The 13631-nt window shown below is 39.0% G+C and overlaps 1 protein-coding gene across 1 annotated transcript in view; it reads right to left on the bottom strand.

Annotated features, from left to right (window-relative positions):
• The window catches only part of LOC143933498 (uncharacterized), a 2632-nt gene extending 1045 nt beyond the window's left edge, over positions 1–1587 (bottom strand). The window contains exon 1 of the mRNA XM_077456411.1: positions 1107–1587. Coding sequence (XP_077312537.1) covers positions 1107–1460 — 354 coding nt within the window. The 5' untranslated portion in view covers positions 1461–1587. The remainder of the gene's footprint in view (positions 1–1106) is intronic.
• Between the last annotated feature and the right edge of the window lie 12044 nt (positions 1588–13631).

Raw genomic sequence — 13631 nt, 5'->3', positions numbered from 1 at the left:
ATCTCTACGTGTTTCGCCAAAATGGCTTCTACAGGAGACCATAAAAAAAAGGTTGAGAAGTCTCAGAGATGCTCAGTCCTCACGGTGGAGTCCAGGCCAATCCAAATTTGGAGTTTCTAGCACTAAGTGACCCCGAGATACATGGCCCTTAAGTTGGGTCACAAAATATTTTCGAATGCATTTGAAAAAATGTCGAATCAAATTTCATACGAAATACGAAAAATTTCCGTTAACGAATTTCAGATCCAAATTAACAGAAACGTGACTGGTGTTTTGTTCACCAAACAGAGGAAGTCAGCATAGCACAGGGATGGTGGGAACCCCTCATAATGAGCACAGCACAGGGATGGTGGGAACCCCTCATAATGAGCACAGCACAGGGATGGTGGGAGCCCATCATAATGAGCACAGCACAGGGATGGTGGGAACCCCTCATAATGAGCACAGCACAGGGAAGATGGGAGCCCATCATAATGAGCACAGCACAGGGATGGTGGGAGCCCATCATAATGAGCACAGCACAGGGATGGTGGGAACTCCTCATAATGAGCACAGCACAGGGATGGTGGGAGCCCATCATAATGAGCACAGCACAGGGATGGTGGGAGCCCATCATAATGAGCACAGCACAGGGATGGTGGGAACCCCTCATAATAAGCACAGCACAGGGATGGTGGGAGCCCATCATAATGAGCACAGCACAGGGATGGTGGGAACCCCTCATAATGAGCACAGCACAGGGATGGTGGGAGCCCCTCATAATGAGCACAGCACAGGGATGGTGGGAACCCCTCATAATGATAAATTCATCATAACGAACATTCGTTATTTTAACTAAACGTTTACGAATCTAGCGAAATTTCGTATTTCGTACGAATCCGAATTGAATTTCGTACATGAATTACAATTTTTCTTTCTCACGGAAGGAAACAAAACAAATTTTTGGACGCCGCCCATGTCTACTCCACAATGGTTCTTCCCAAAGAACATGTTAAGATAATAAGTCACATCGATACACTGTAATAATGAGAAAATAGGATATTTACATTCCTTTAAAATAATTGTTTGCTTTATAAAGAAGGTCTACCTGCCCTATGCCTACCTACCTTATGGGAGAAAACAAGGGCCACAATGCCAAGAATGAGGTTGAAGAAAATCAGGTTCACAACAGACCAGGCAAGATAGTCCTTGTAAGCCGGCTGAGGTAAGACCATCACATTGGGTTGAGTTGAGTTGAGTTGAGTTGTCACGATGGCTCCAGGCTGAGGTTGGCCTCCGTAGTATGGCGGTGGAACATGGCTATAGGTGGGAACCTGATTAGGAGGGTAAACCGGATTGGAAGAGAAGCCTGGTGGGTTGGGAGGGTAAGCTGGTGAGCCAGGATAGGTAGGATAGCCGGTAGAGTAAGCTGGGTTGGGAGGATATTCCTCTTTCTTATTCATTTCGTAGTTGGAAGTCATGTCACTTCCCAGGAGATGGGATGTCTCGTATTATTGACCTCAGAGGTCTTATGTCTTCAGATCACAGGAAACGAGTCTCCTTTCACCGGGAGAGTGGAGTGTTTGGTCAAGAGTGGAAAGCATTGATTCACATGTGTTATATACACCTACACCTTAGTGAATGACACGCCTCTTTGGTCAACATGAGACATCGGAAAATGTCTATCACTGTAGAAACTTTGTTTGGAAACTTTCTATGGTTAGTAAACACAAAAAATGTTTAATGTATCGCAGTGATTTTAACATGTACAGTGTAGTGGAAAAAGTATTTGCCCCCTTCCTGATTTTTTTTTTCTTTTTTTCACATATTTGTCACACTTAAATGATTCGGATCATCAAATAAATTTTAATACTACACAGAGATAACCCGAGTAAATCCAAAATGCAGTTTTTTAAATGATGATTTCATTTATTAAGGGAAAAGAGCTGTCCAAACCTGCCTTGCCATATGTGAAAAATTAATTGCCCCCCCCTGCTAAATCAAGCTGCATCTGGTGGCAGTCAATGTGGCAAGTGGCGATCCGCATCTGGTGGCAGGCGATGTGGCAAGTGACAATCCGCATCTAGTGGCAATTAACGTGGCAAGTGACAAGCTCCATCTGGTGGCAGGCGATGTGGCAAGTGACAATTCGCATTTGGTGGCAGGCAATGGTGGCAAGTGACAATCCGCATCTGGTGGCAATTAACTGGGCAAGTGACAAGCTGCATCTAGTGGCAGGTGATGTGGCAAGCGACAATCCGCTTCCGGTGGCAGGCAATGGTGGCAAGCGATAATCCACATCTGGTGGCAATTAACGTGGCAAGTGACAAGCTGCATCTGGTGGCAGACAATGTGGCAAGTGACAATCCGCATTTGGTGGCAATTAACGTGGCAAGTGACAAGCTGCATCTGGTGGCAGGCGATGTGGCAAGTGACAATCCGCATCTGGTGGCAATTGATGTGGCAAGTGACTAGCTGAATCTGGTGGCAGGCGATGTGGCAAGTGACAATCCACATCTGGTGACAGTTGACGTGGCAAGTGACAAGCTGAATCTGGTGGCAGGCGATGTGACAATCCGCATCTGGTGGCAGGCAATGGTGACAAGCTGCATCTAGTGGCAGGTGACGTGGCAAGTGACAAGCTGCATCTGGTGGCAGGCAATGGTGGCAAGTGAGAATCCACATTTGGTGGCAGGTGGCGGGGCAACTGACAATCTGTATCTTGTGGCAAGTGAGAATCTGGATCTGGGGGCAGATGACGCGGCTAGTGACCAGCTGCATCTGAAGGCAGGCGATGTGGCAAGTGACAAGCCCCATCTGGTGGCAGGCGAGGGCGGCAAGTGACACACTCAGGGCTCCCACTATTTCTGCATTATGGTGAGTTTAACTATTTCATTTTATATTACAATGTACAGGACAATGGACAGGAAATTCAGTGTAGTGGTTGGTGTGGGAATTAGATAGGTCAGTGTTGGAATCAGGTAGGTCAGTGTAGTGCTCAGTATATGAATCAGGTAGGTCAGTTTAAGGGACAGTGTAGGAATCAAGTAGTGACGTGGACAGTGTAGGAATCAGGTAGGTCAGTGTAGTGGTCAGGGTAGTGGACAGGTAGGGCAGTGACTCTGTGTAGTGGCCAGTATAGGAATCAGGTAAGATAGTGTTGTGGTCAGTGTAGGAATCAGGTAGGTCACTCTAAGGGTCAGTGTAGGAATCAGGTAGTTCGGGGTAGTGGACAGGTAGGTCAGTGACTCAGTGTAGTGGCCAGTATAGGAATCAGGTAGGTTAATGTAGTGGTCAGGTAGGTCAGTGTAGGAATCAGATAGGTCAGTGTTGGAATCAGGTAGGTCAGTGTAGTGGTTAGTATAGGAAACAGGTTTGTGTAGTGGTCAGTGAAGTGGACAGGTAAGTCAGTGTAGTGGTTGGTGTAGGAATTAGATAGGTCAGTGTTGGAATCAGGTAGGTCAGTGTAGTGGTCAGTATAGGAATCAGGTAGGTCAGTTTAAGGGGCTGTGTAGGAATCAGGTAGTGAACTGGTCAGTGTAGGGATCAGGTAGGTCAGTGTAGTTGTCAGGGTAGTGGACGGGTAGGTCAGTGACTCAGTGTAGTGGCCAGTATAGGAATCAGGTAGGTTAATGTAGTGGTCAGATAGATCAGTGTTGGAATCAGGTAGGTCAGTGTAGTGGTAAGTATAGGAATCAGGTAGGATATTGTTGTGGTCAGTGTAGGAATCAGGTAGGTCACTCTAAGAGTCAGTGTAGGAATCAAGTAGGTCGGAGTAGTGGACAGGTAGGTCAGTGACTCAGTGTAGTGGCCAGTATAAGAATCAGGTAGGTTAATGTAGGGATCAGGTAGGTCAGTGTAGGAGTCAGTATAGGAATCAGGTAGGTCAGTTTAAGGGGCAGTGTAGGAATCAGGTAGGTCAGTGTAAGAGTCAGATAGGTCAGTGTTGGAATCAGGTAGGTCAGTGTAGTGCTCAGTATAGGAAACAGGTTAGTGTAGTGGTCAGTGCAGTGGACAGGTAAGTCAGTGTAGTGGTTGGTGTAGGAATTAGATAGGTCAGTGTTGGAACCAGGTAGGTCAGTGTAGTGGTCAGTATAGGAATCAGGTAGGTCAATGTAGTGGTCAGGTAGGTCAGCGTAGGAGTCAGGTAGGTCAGTGTAGGGATCAGGTAGGTCAGTGTAGGAGTCAGATAGGTCAGTGTTGGAATCAGGTAGGTCAGTTTAAGGGGCAGTGAAGTGGTCAGTGTAGAGATCAGGTAGGTCAGTGTAGTTGTCAGGGTAGTGAACAGATAGGGCAGTGACTCTGTAGTGGCCAGTATAAGAATCAGGTAGGATATCAGGAAGGGGGCAAATACTTTTACCCAGCACTGTACATTATTTTCTGGGACATGAATTAGTCCCGTCAGACTACCCAGTAAAAGCTCATGAATTTAAAGTAGAACTTTAACCAAAACTTTGCTTAGACCAGAGTAGAGTCAGATCATGTTTTTATTACTGTTTGTAACATTGGGACACTTTTTATTTCTTTGCAGGTGGTCACCCAGACTGAATGTGAGTGATGAGCTCCACAGGTGAGACACTAACAAAGAACTTTAAAAATGAGAAGAACGCCAACTGTTAATACAAAAAAATATTTTGATGTCCTCATATAATGAAAGCTGAGAACCGCCAAGAACGCGGTGACATACAACACTACGACGAGCCGAGAAAATGAGGTTCAATGCTCCTGAGCATGCGTCGAATTGTTTCTGAGCGTGCGTAGGAATTTTGCCGCGACGGAATCGCTACAGACGACCGGAATTTCCGATCGAAACCTTTTCCGTCTGAAAATTTGAGAACCTGCACTCAATCTTTTGCTGGCGGAAATTCGGCCAGCGAAATTCCGATGGAGCCTACGCACGGTTGCATTTTCCAACCAAAAACTCTTTTGCTGGCTGAATTTCCGATCGTGCGTACGCGGCATTAGCGCTTAATGGCAGCTGTGAGCAAGCTATACAAAAAAAAAAAAATGGCAACCACCCCAACCTATGACCAACCTTCCCAGTAAGGTCACATAAATGGGCTTTGCACATTCCAAACAAACAAAACATTTCCCAGCACACTTACCAGCTAGAGATAAAGGCACAGGAAGGGGGCGCAATCTGAGTGCAGTAAAATTACATATTTATTGTGGCAAAAGTGTCCTGAGGCCAGCAAGAGTTTTCCGGGAAAACCAAATTGGACTCTACAGCTGAACTCATTACATTTTCATTCGTTTGTGTTGCACTTTGCTCCATATATACCTACCTTTTTATTTACACTTACTTGGTAACCTGCAGAAAAAAAACAAAAACAAAAAAAAGACCAGGCCCAGTACAGTATACCGGGATACAGTACACAGACTGAAAATACACAATGGTAACAAATGGTCGCAATTCTGAAACTGACACGGAACAAAAGCAGAGAATAATTTATTAACACGTGAGTGACGGTGTATGGTGTCAGAGAAACCGAGGAAACTGCTGGCTAAGGAGTGGCTCCTTCCATCACCAAACAATCCGACTGACGACTTATAAACTTTTCTTTGGTCAAAATTAATATAATCATGTATGAACAGATTTTTTTCCTGTCTGATAGTAGGTCATATATTATTTTTGTCTTAGGATTCTGATTAAATTGCCTTGAAATTTTTTATTATTTTCTTTACTTTTCTTCTTTATTTTTTATTTTTTGGGAGAATTTTTTACCTGCTTGAGTAGTGGACACACATTGCTATTTTTTTTAAGCTGCGGATTAAACTGTCTTAATTTTTTCCTTATTTTCTTTACTCTTTTTACTTTAATTTTTAATTTTTTGTTTTTTGCTGCTTTTATAATTAAACATTTTGACACTTCATGAATAACAAATTTAGCTTAATCTTTCAAGGTGCAGATTAAATTGTTGGATTTTTTCCAATTTTTTCTTTACTCAGTTTACATTATTTTTTTTTTTCGTTCGCTAAATAAGTAGTTGAACGTGTTTTGTACTTCACAAAAGGTGCAGGTTGTTTTTTTTTGTTTTTTTTAGGATGCAGAAAAAATCGACTTGGAAGTTTTCTTCAAATTTGCTTTATTCTTTTTTACGTTAATATTATTTGTCTCCTGAAAAAGCTAAAAATTTTATTTTTTCTAATTGTTTGTATATATATATATATATATATATATATATATATATATATATATATATATATATATATATATATATATATATATATATATATATATATATATATATATATACACACATATATATATATATATATATATATATATATTATATATAATATATATATATATATATGTATATATATATACATACACACACACACACACACACACACACACACACACATATATATATATATATAAACAAACAATTCTAAAAAATAAAATTTTTTGCTTTTTCAGGAGACAAATATATCTGTATGTATGTGTGTATATATGTTTATATATATATATATATATATATATATATATATATATATATATATATATATATATATATATTATATATATGTAATTTACTAGAGAAATAACTGGAAAATATATATATATATTTTTTTTTTCTGTTATTTCTCTAGTAAATTACATTTTTAATATATATATATATATAATAATAATAAAGTTATTTAGATTTAACAAATATATATATATATATTTATTTATAAATTTATATTTGTTAAATCTAAATAACATTATTATTATTAGTTCAAATATTTCTATTATACATATATAATACTATATATATATATATGTATATATATGTATAATAGAAATAATTTGAACTAATAATAATAATGTTATTTAGATTTAACAAATATAAATTTATAAATAAATAAATATATATATATTTGTTAAATCTAAATAACATTATTATTATTATTATTATTATTATTATTAGTTCAAATATTTCTTTATTCATTTTTTAAAGGTACTAGAAAATGTAAGTGTTTGACAGACAGTTTCTCAGAATTATTTATACAGTAACTTGGTACATAGTCATAGTAGGGATGTGTCACCTGCATATACAATAGAGAGGATATAAATGAGGGGAAAGAGGGATGTTTCAAATGTGTAAATGGAAGTGGTGTGGAGGAAGAACTAGAACTAGAAAGAAAGGGGATATTTAGAAATAGGAGAGGGATCCTGGGAATGCAATGGTCTCATTATAATCATAATTAGTGAAGTTATATAGCTGATATAAGAAAAAAAGAAAAATTAAATAGTTTACACATTAATTTCATTTTTTTCTTTACCATATTACTATATTTAAAAAAAAATCTGAATTGTTTTTAAATATTTCTTAAATGTATTTTCATAGGTAAACTATATGGTAAAACAATGTTTGTTTGTTTTTTTTTAAAGTATGCTTTCAACGTAATATCCTTAGTTATCTATCTTTATTTATCGTTAATATGTTTTTTTTTTGTAAAAATGTTTTTGTTTAATTCTTCTTTAAAATATGCTTTCAATGTAATATCTTTAGTTATTTATCTTTATTAAGTTTTTTTTTCTAAAAATGTTTTTATTTAATTCTTGTTTAAAATTTGCTTTCAATGTAATAGCTTTAGATATCTATCTTTATTTATCTTTAAGTTTTTTTCTAAAAATTTTGTTTAATTCTTGTTTAAAATATGCTTTCAATGTAATATCTTTAGTTATCTTTCTTGTTTATCTTAATTTTTTTTACAGAAATGTTTTTGTTAATTTTTTTTTTAAACTATGATTTCAATGTAATATCCTTAGTTATCTATCTTTATTAATCTTTAATTATAATTTTTTTCTAAAAATGTTTCTGTTTTTTTTGTTTTAACTATGCTTTCAATGTTATATCCTTAGTTATCTTTATTAATCTTTATTTATTTATTTTTTTTTCTAAAAATGTTTTTGTTTAATTATTTTTTAAACTATGCTTTCTTTCAATGTAATATCCTTAGTTATCTATCTTTAATTATTTTTTCTATATCTAATCTATCTAATCTATCGAATCTATTGTTTCTTACATTCTGCATTCAAATACCTAATCTAAGAAACCAGGAAATATTTTCAGTATATTTTGTTTATTTGTTTGTTTCCTGGACAGAACTAGTCACCTGCAGTCCTCTAATGACCGGCGTTGGGTTACAAGCGGGGACTTTTCACTATGAAGCCAGCGGCTTTCACCTTAGAATTTGACATCTGAAAGCCCGGCAGAGCCTCCCACTCCAGGGCTTTGTGTAGAATTTACGCAAATAAAGTATCAATTGTCACCAAACAGGTTATAAAGATATTATAACAAAGTTTTTATACATTCGGTGTGCAGAATTCCTGGTGGTGTGGAGGAAGAACCAAAAAGAAAGGGGATATTTAGAAATATGAGAGGGATCCTGGGAATGCAATGGTCTCAGTACAATTATTATTATTATTATTATTATTATTATTAATAATAATAATAATAATAATACAATTTAGAGTGAAGTTAAATAGCTGATATAAGTTAAAAAAAGTAAAATTAAATAAGTTACACATTAATTTAGTGATTTTCTTTTTTTTTTTTGCAATATTACTACATTTTAAAAAAATCTGAATTGTTTTTAAATATTTCTTAAACGTATTTTCATAGGTAAACTATATGGTAAAACAATGTTTGTTTCATTTTTGTTAAAGTAAAATGCCAATGTAATATCCTTAGCTATCTATTTTTACTTATCTTTAATATGTTTCTCTTTCTAAAAATGTTTTTTTGTTTAATTCTTGTTTAAAATATGCTTTCAATGTAGTATCTTTAGGTATCTATCTTTATTTATCTTTAATTTTTTTTTTTCGAAAAATGTTTTTGTTAAATTTTTGTTGGGATATGTTTTCAATGTAATATCCTTATACCTATTTATCTTTATTTCTCTTTAATAAAACAATTCTAAAAATGTTTTTGTTTAATTCTTGTTTAAAATATGCTTTCAGTGTAAAATATTTAGTTATCTTTCTTTATTTATCTTTAATTTTTTTACAAAAATTTTTTTGTTTATTTTTATTTTTTAACTATGCTTTCTATGTGCTATCCTTAGTTATCTATCTTTATCTTTATTTATTTTGTTTTTCTAAAAATGTTTTTGTTTAATTATTTTTTAAAACTATGCTTTCTTTCAATGTTCTCTATCTGTCTATCTATCTATCTATCATTTAGTTGTTTTATTACATTCTTCATTCGAATACCTAAGCTAAGAAACTAGGAAATATTTTCGGTAATGTTTTTGTTTTGTTTCCTGAACCTAGTCACCTGCAGTCCTCTAATGACCAGTGTTGACATACCAGCGGGGACTTTCTACTTTGAAGCCAGTGGCTTTGACCTTATGAGTTGACATCTGAAAGCCCGGCAGAGCCTCCCGCTCAAGGGCTTTGTGTAGAATTTATGCAAATAATAAAGTATCAATTGTCAGCAAACAGGTTATAAAGATATTATAACAATGTTTTTAAATAATTAACACATTCATTTAGTGATTTTTTTTTTTTACAACACATACTCTATAAAAAAAAATCGTAATTGTTTTGAAATATTTCTTAAACGTATTTTCATAAGTAAACTATATGGTAAAACTATATTTGTTTAATTTTTGTTAAAGTTTGCTTCCAATGTAATATCCTTAGTTATCTATCTTTATTTATCTTTAATTTTTTTTCTAAAAATGTTTTTGTTTATGGTAAAACAATGTTTGTTTCATTTTTGTTAAAATATGCTTGCAATGGAATATCCTTAGCTATCTATCTTTATGTATCATTAAATATTATTATTTTTTTTAAAAAATGTTTTTGTTTCTTTTCTTTTTTTTTAACTATGCTTTCAATGTAATATCCTTAGCTATCCATCTTTATTTATCTTTAATTTTTATTTTTCTAAAAATGTATTTGTTTAATTGTTTTTTTCTTTTTAAACAATGCTTTCAATGTAATATGCTTAGCTATCTATTTTTATATTTTTATTTATCTTTCTTTTTTTTTGGTTTCTAAAAAACAGAAAATTGTTCCATACTTACCGTAATTTTCTTTTCCTGGTGCCTATCCATGGCAGCATACCTGTGACAAGCTCCGCCTTGGCTCCTCCCTCAGGACTAGTGAATATTATAAAAGAAAAGGTTAGTACAGCCCCCGCATTCTCGTTAATATAGAATACCGAGGGTGGGATTGTATGCTGCCATGGATAGGCACCAGGAAAAGAAAATTACGGTAAGTATGGAACAATTTTCTGTTTTCCTGGTGCCTCCATGGCAGCATACCTGTGACAAATAACTAGCTGAGACGGGTGGGATAATGCTTAGAGGTTTATTAAAGAATTTATTATTTAGAAGAGGCTAAGGCCGAAGTGATTGCCTGTCTGCCAAACTCCACTGAGGAGAGAGCTCCTGGGTCCACCCTGTAATGTTTCAGGAATGTGTGTTGGGATGACCAGGTTGCTGCCCGACAAATAGTTTCGATCGACACATTCGCTCTTGCCGCCCAAGAGGCAGAGACCGCTCTTGTGGAGTGCGCCCTGACCGCTGAAGGGGTCTCTAGTCCCTTTGTCCTGTACACCTTGTGGATGAGTTTGACGATCCATGAAGCGATCGTTCTGGCTGATGCCTCCTTTCCTTTACGTTTTCCCCAGGGAATTATGAACAGTCTGATGGAAGCCCGGAATGGAGCTGTGGCTTGGAGATAGCATTTCAGAGTGGAGGCGATGTCTAATTCATGAAGAGTGACAGAGTCCTGTTCAGAAAATGTTGGGAGTGCCCAGGGTTCTGACATGCTCAAGGATGAAGCGACCTTGGGAATGAACCCTCGTATTGTTCTAAGTTCCACTCTATCTGGGTAAAAAATAATATGATCCTGATCTGCTCCCAAAGCTTGGAGCTCTGACACCCGCCTGCCGGAGGTTATGGCTATCAGAAAGGCTAATTTTAAAGTTAGGTTCCAGAGTGATATTGAGTCCGAAGGGGCAAAGGGTGGATTGGCTAAGGACTCCAGGATGACCGTAAGGTCCCAAGTGGGAAAAGATTGTTTAGACGGTGGTCTGATCTTCCTGACGGCCTTAAAAAATTGGATTAACAATGGGTCCTCCGCCCATCTTCTACTGGTTGCTGCTGAGATCGCTGACACCTGTACCTTCAAAGTACTCAATGCAAGACCCAGGTCCAGGCCTGCCTGCAGGAACTCAAGAATTTGAGATGACGAAGGGGAACCTGGATCACAGTTTCTATCAAGCATGAAGGTCTTGAAGTTGTTCCATACTTTATCATATATGTTGTTTGTGGATGGTTTTCTTGCCTTGAGCAGGGTTGCGATCACCTTGTCGGAGCACCCTAGGGATTGGAACCTTTCCCTTTCAGTTGCCAGATGTGAAGGTCCAGCCTGCGGGGATCTGGGTGGGTGTGACATCCTTGCGACAGGAGGAGGGGTACTATTGGAACTTTGACTGGAGGACTGGTGCTCAGATCCATTGCCGTAGGGAACCAAGGCCTTCTTGGCCAGTATGGCAGAACCGCTATCACCGTCGATGTCTCCCTCACGAGTCTTGACAGGAACCTCGGTATGAGGGGCCGTGGGGGAAAAGCGTAGGCCCGATCGCATGCCCACGGGGCTGATAGGGCATCTGTTGCCTCCGCCTGGGGGTGCGGAAATCTCGAGATAAACCTTGGAAGTTTGGTGTTGGATGCTGTCGCAAAGAGATCTAGCTCGAGGGGCCCCCACTGGATCATTATCCAGTTGAAGATTTCCGGGTGTAAGGACCACTCGTTGGTGTCTGCGAACCTGCGGGAAAGGCTGTCTGCCCTTGAGTTGAGATGGCCGGGCAGATAGACTGCCCTCAGGTCCTTCAGATTCCTTTCGGCCCAGAGGAATATGGGCTCCACCTCGTTCAGGAGGGATCTGCTGCGCGTTCCTCCTTGACGGTGCACATAAGATACCGCGGCCCTGTTGTCCATCCTGAGGAGAACTGGTTTGCCCGAAATCTCGAACTCCAGGGCTAGCAGTGCAAGATAGGCCGCTCTGAGCTCCAGGACATTGGACACCACGCCTGCTGCATTGAAGGACCATCTCCCTTGTACTGAGGTCTTGTTGGAATGTGCTCCCCAACCAGCTGCGCTGGCATCGGTAGTAATTATGATCCAGTCGACATGCCCTAGCGGGCGAGACTTCAGAAGCGACTGTCTCTTCATCCACCAATGTAGACTCCTGAGCATCCGGGTTGTCAGGTGTATGGGTTGGGATAGATATCGTTTGTTCCACATTCTTAAGAACTCCAGCTGAAAATGTCTCAAATGCCAGTGGGCCCAGGGGACCATAGGGATGCATGATGACATCCGACCTATCAGGCTCAAACAATTTGAGGCTGTCAGGTGGGATCTCGAGCTCACCTTCTTCATCTGTTGGATAATGGAAGATACCTTCTGAGGTGGGAGAGACACTGATCCTTTCATTGTATTGAACAGGGCTCCCAGATAGACCATCTCTTGGGTCGGAGAGAGAAGACTTTTCTCGTAGTTTATCTTCCAACCGAAATCCACTAGTGTTGTTAACAGGATATCCCTGTGTTCTAATAACTGGGTTGGGTTCTTCGCCAGGAGTAGAAGGTCGTCCAGATAGTGATACACCCGGAGCCCCAATTCTCTCAGAGGTGCTATGATGGCAATCAGGGTTTTTGTAAAGACTCAGGGTGACGTGCAGAGGCCAAACGGAAGGCTCCGAAATTGGAGATGTACTTGCCCCACCGCAAATCTCAGGTATTTCTGGAACGTAGGGAGTATAGGTATGTGTAAGTAGGCGTCTTGCAGGTCTATTGACAACATCCAATCCCCTGGTTGGACTACGCGAATGATCGTCTGAAGAGACTCCATCTTGAACTTTTCCAGAAAAATGTAGCGATTTAGCCTCTTTAGGTCTATCACAGGTCTCCACCCTCCGTTTCTTTTGGGGACTAGAAACAGGGTGGAATAGAAACCTGAAAATCTCTCGGATGGAGGCACTGGAACTACTGCCCGTTGTTCCTGTAGGGAAAGAAGAAATCGCTTCAGAGCTTCCGCCTTTTGAGGAGATCTTGACACCCTTGTCGGAGAAAAATAGTCCTTGGGGGGTTGGTTTAGGAAGGACCAGGAATGACCGTGTTTGACTGTTGCAACTACCCAGGGATCCCTGCATTTTTGTTCCCAAATCTTTGAGAACTGTTTCAACCTGGCCCCCACAGGGATCACTTGGGCTGGCCTGGCGTCAAAAAGATTTTGATGGCTCCTGTGGGGTAGGTACCGGCCTCTGCCTCCTGGACTTGAGAAACGTAGACTGTGTGCTCTTCCAGTTGTGCCTGAAGCCTTTCCCTTGTCTTGATTGTCGGTAGTCCCTATTTTTGGAATATTGGAACCTTGGTGCAGAGGATCTGAAACGTCTAGATCGCCTGTCTTGAGGAAGTAGGCCTGACTTTCCGCCGGTGACCCGAGAGATGGCTTTGTCGAGTTTTTCCCCGAACAAGGCTTTACCGTCAAAAGGTATCTTGCACCAATTTTGCTTCGAGGCAACGTCCGCTGCCCATGGTTTTAGCCACAGTGCCCTTTTGGCCATTACTGTGTGAAGCATTGCCCTTGCGGAGCAACGAATGGAATCGATGGCGGCTTCTCCAATGAAGTCGGCTGAGAGC

This window comes from Lithobates pipiens, unplaced genomic scaffold, assembly GCF_037356315.1.
Source record: "Lithobates pipiens isolate NorthernLeopardFrog02 unplaced genomic scaffold, aLitPip1_a1.2 Scaffold_27, whole genome shotgun sequence".
NCBI lineage: Eukaryota > Metazoa > Chordata > Amphibia > Anura > Ranidae > Lithobates > Lithobates pipiens.
This window is presented reverse-complemented; position numbering and strand designations above follow the sequence as displayed.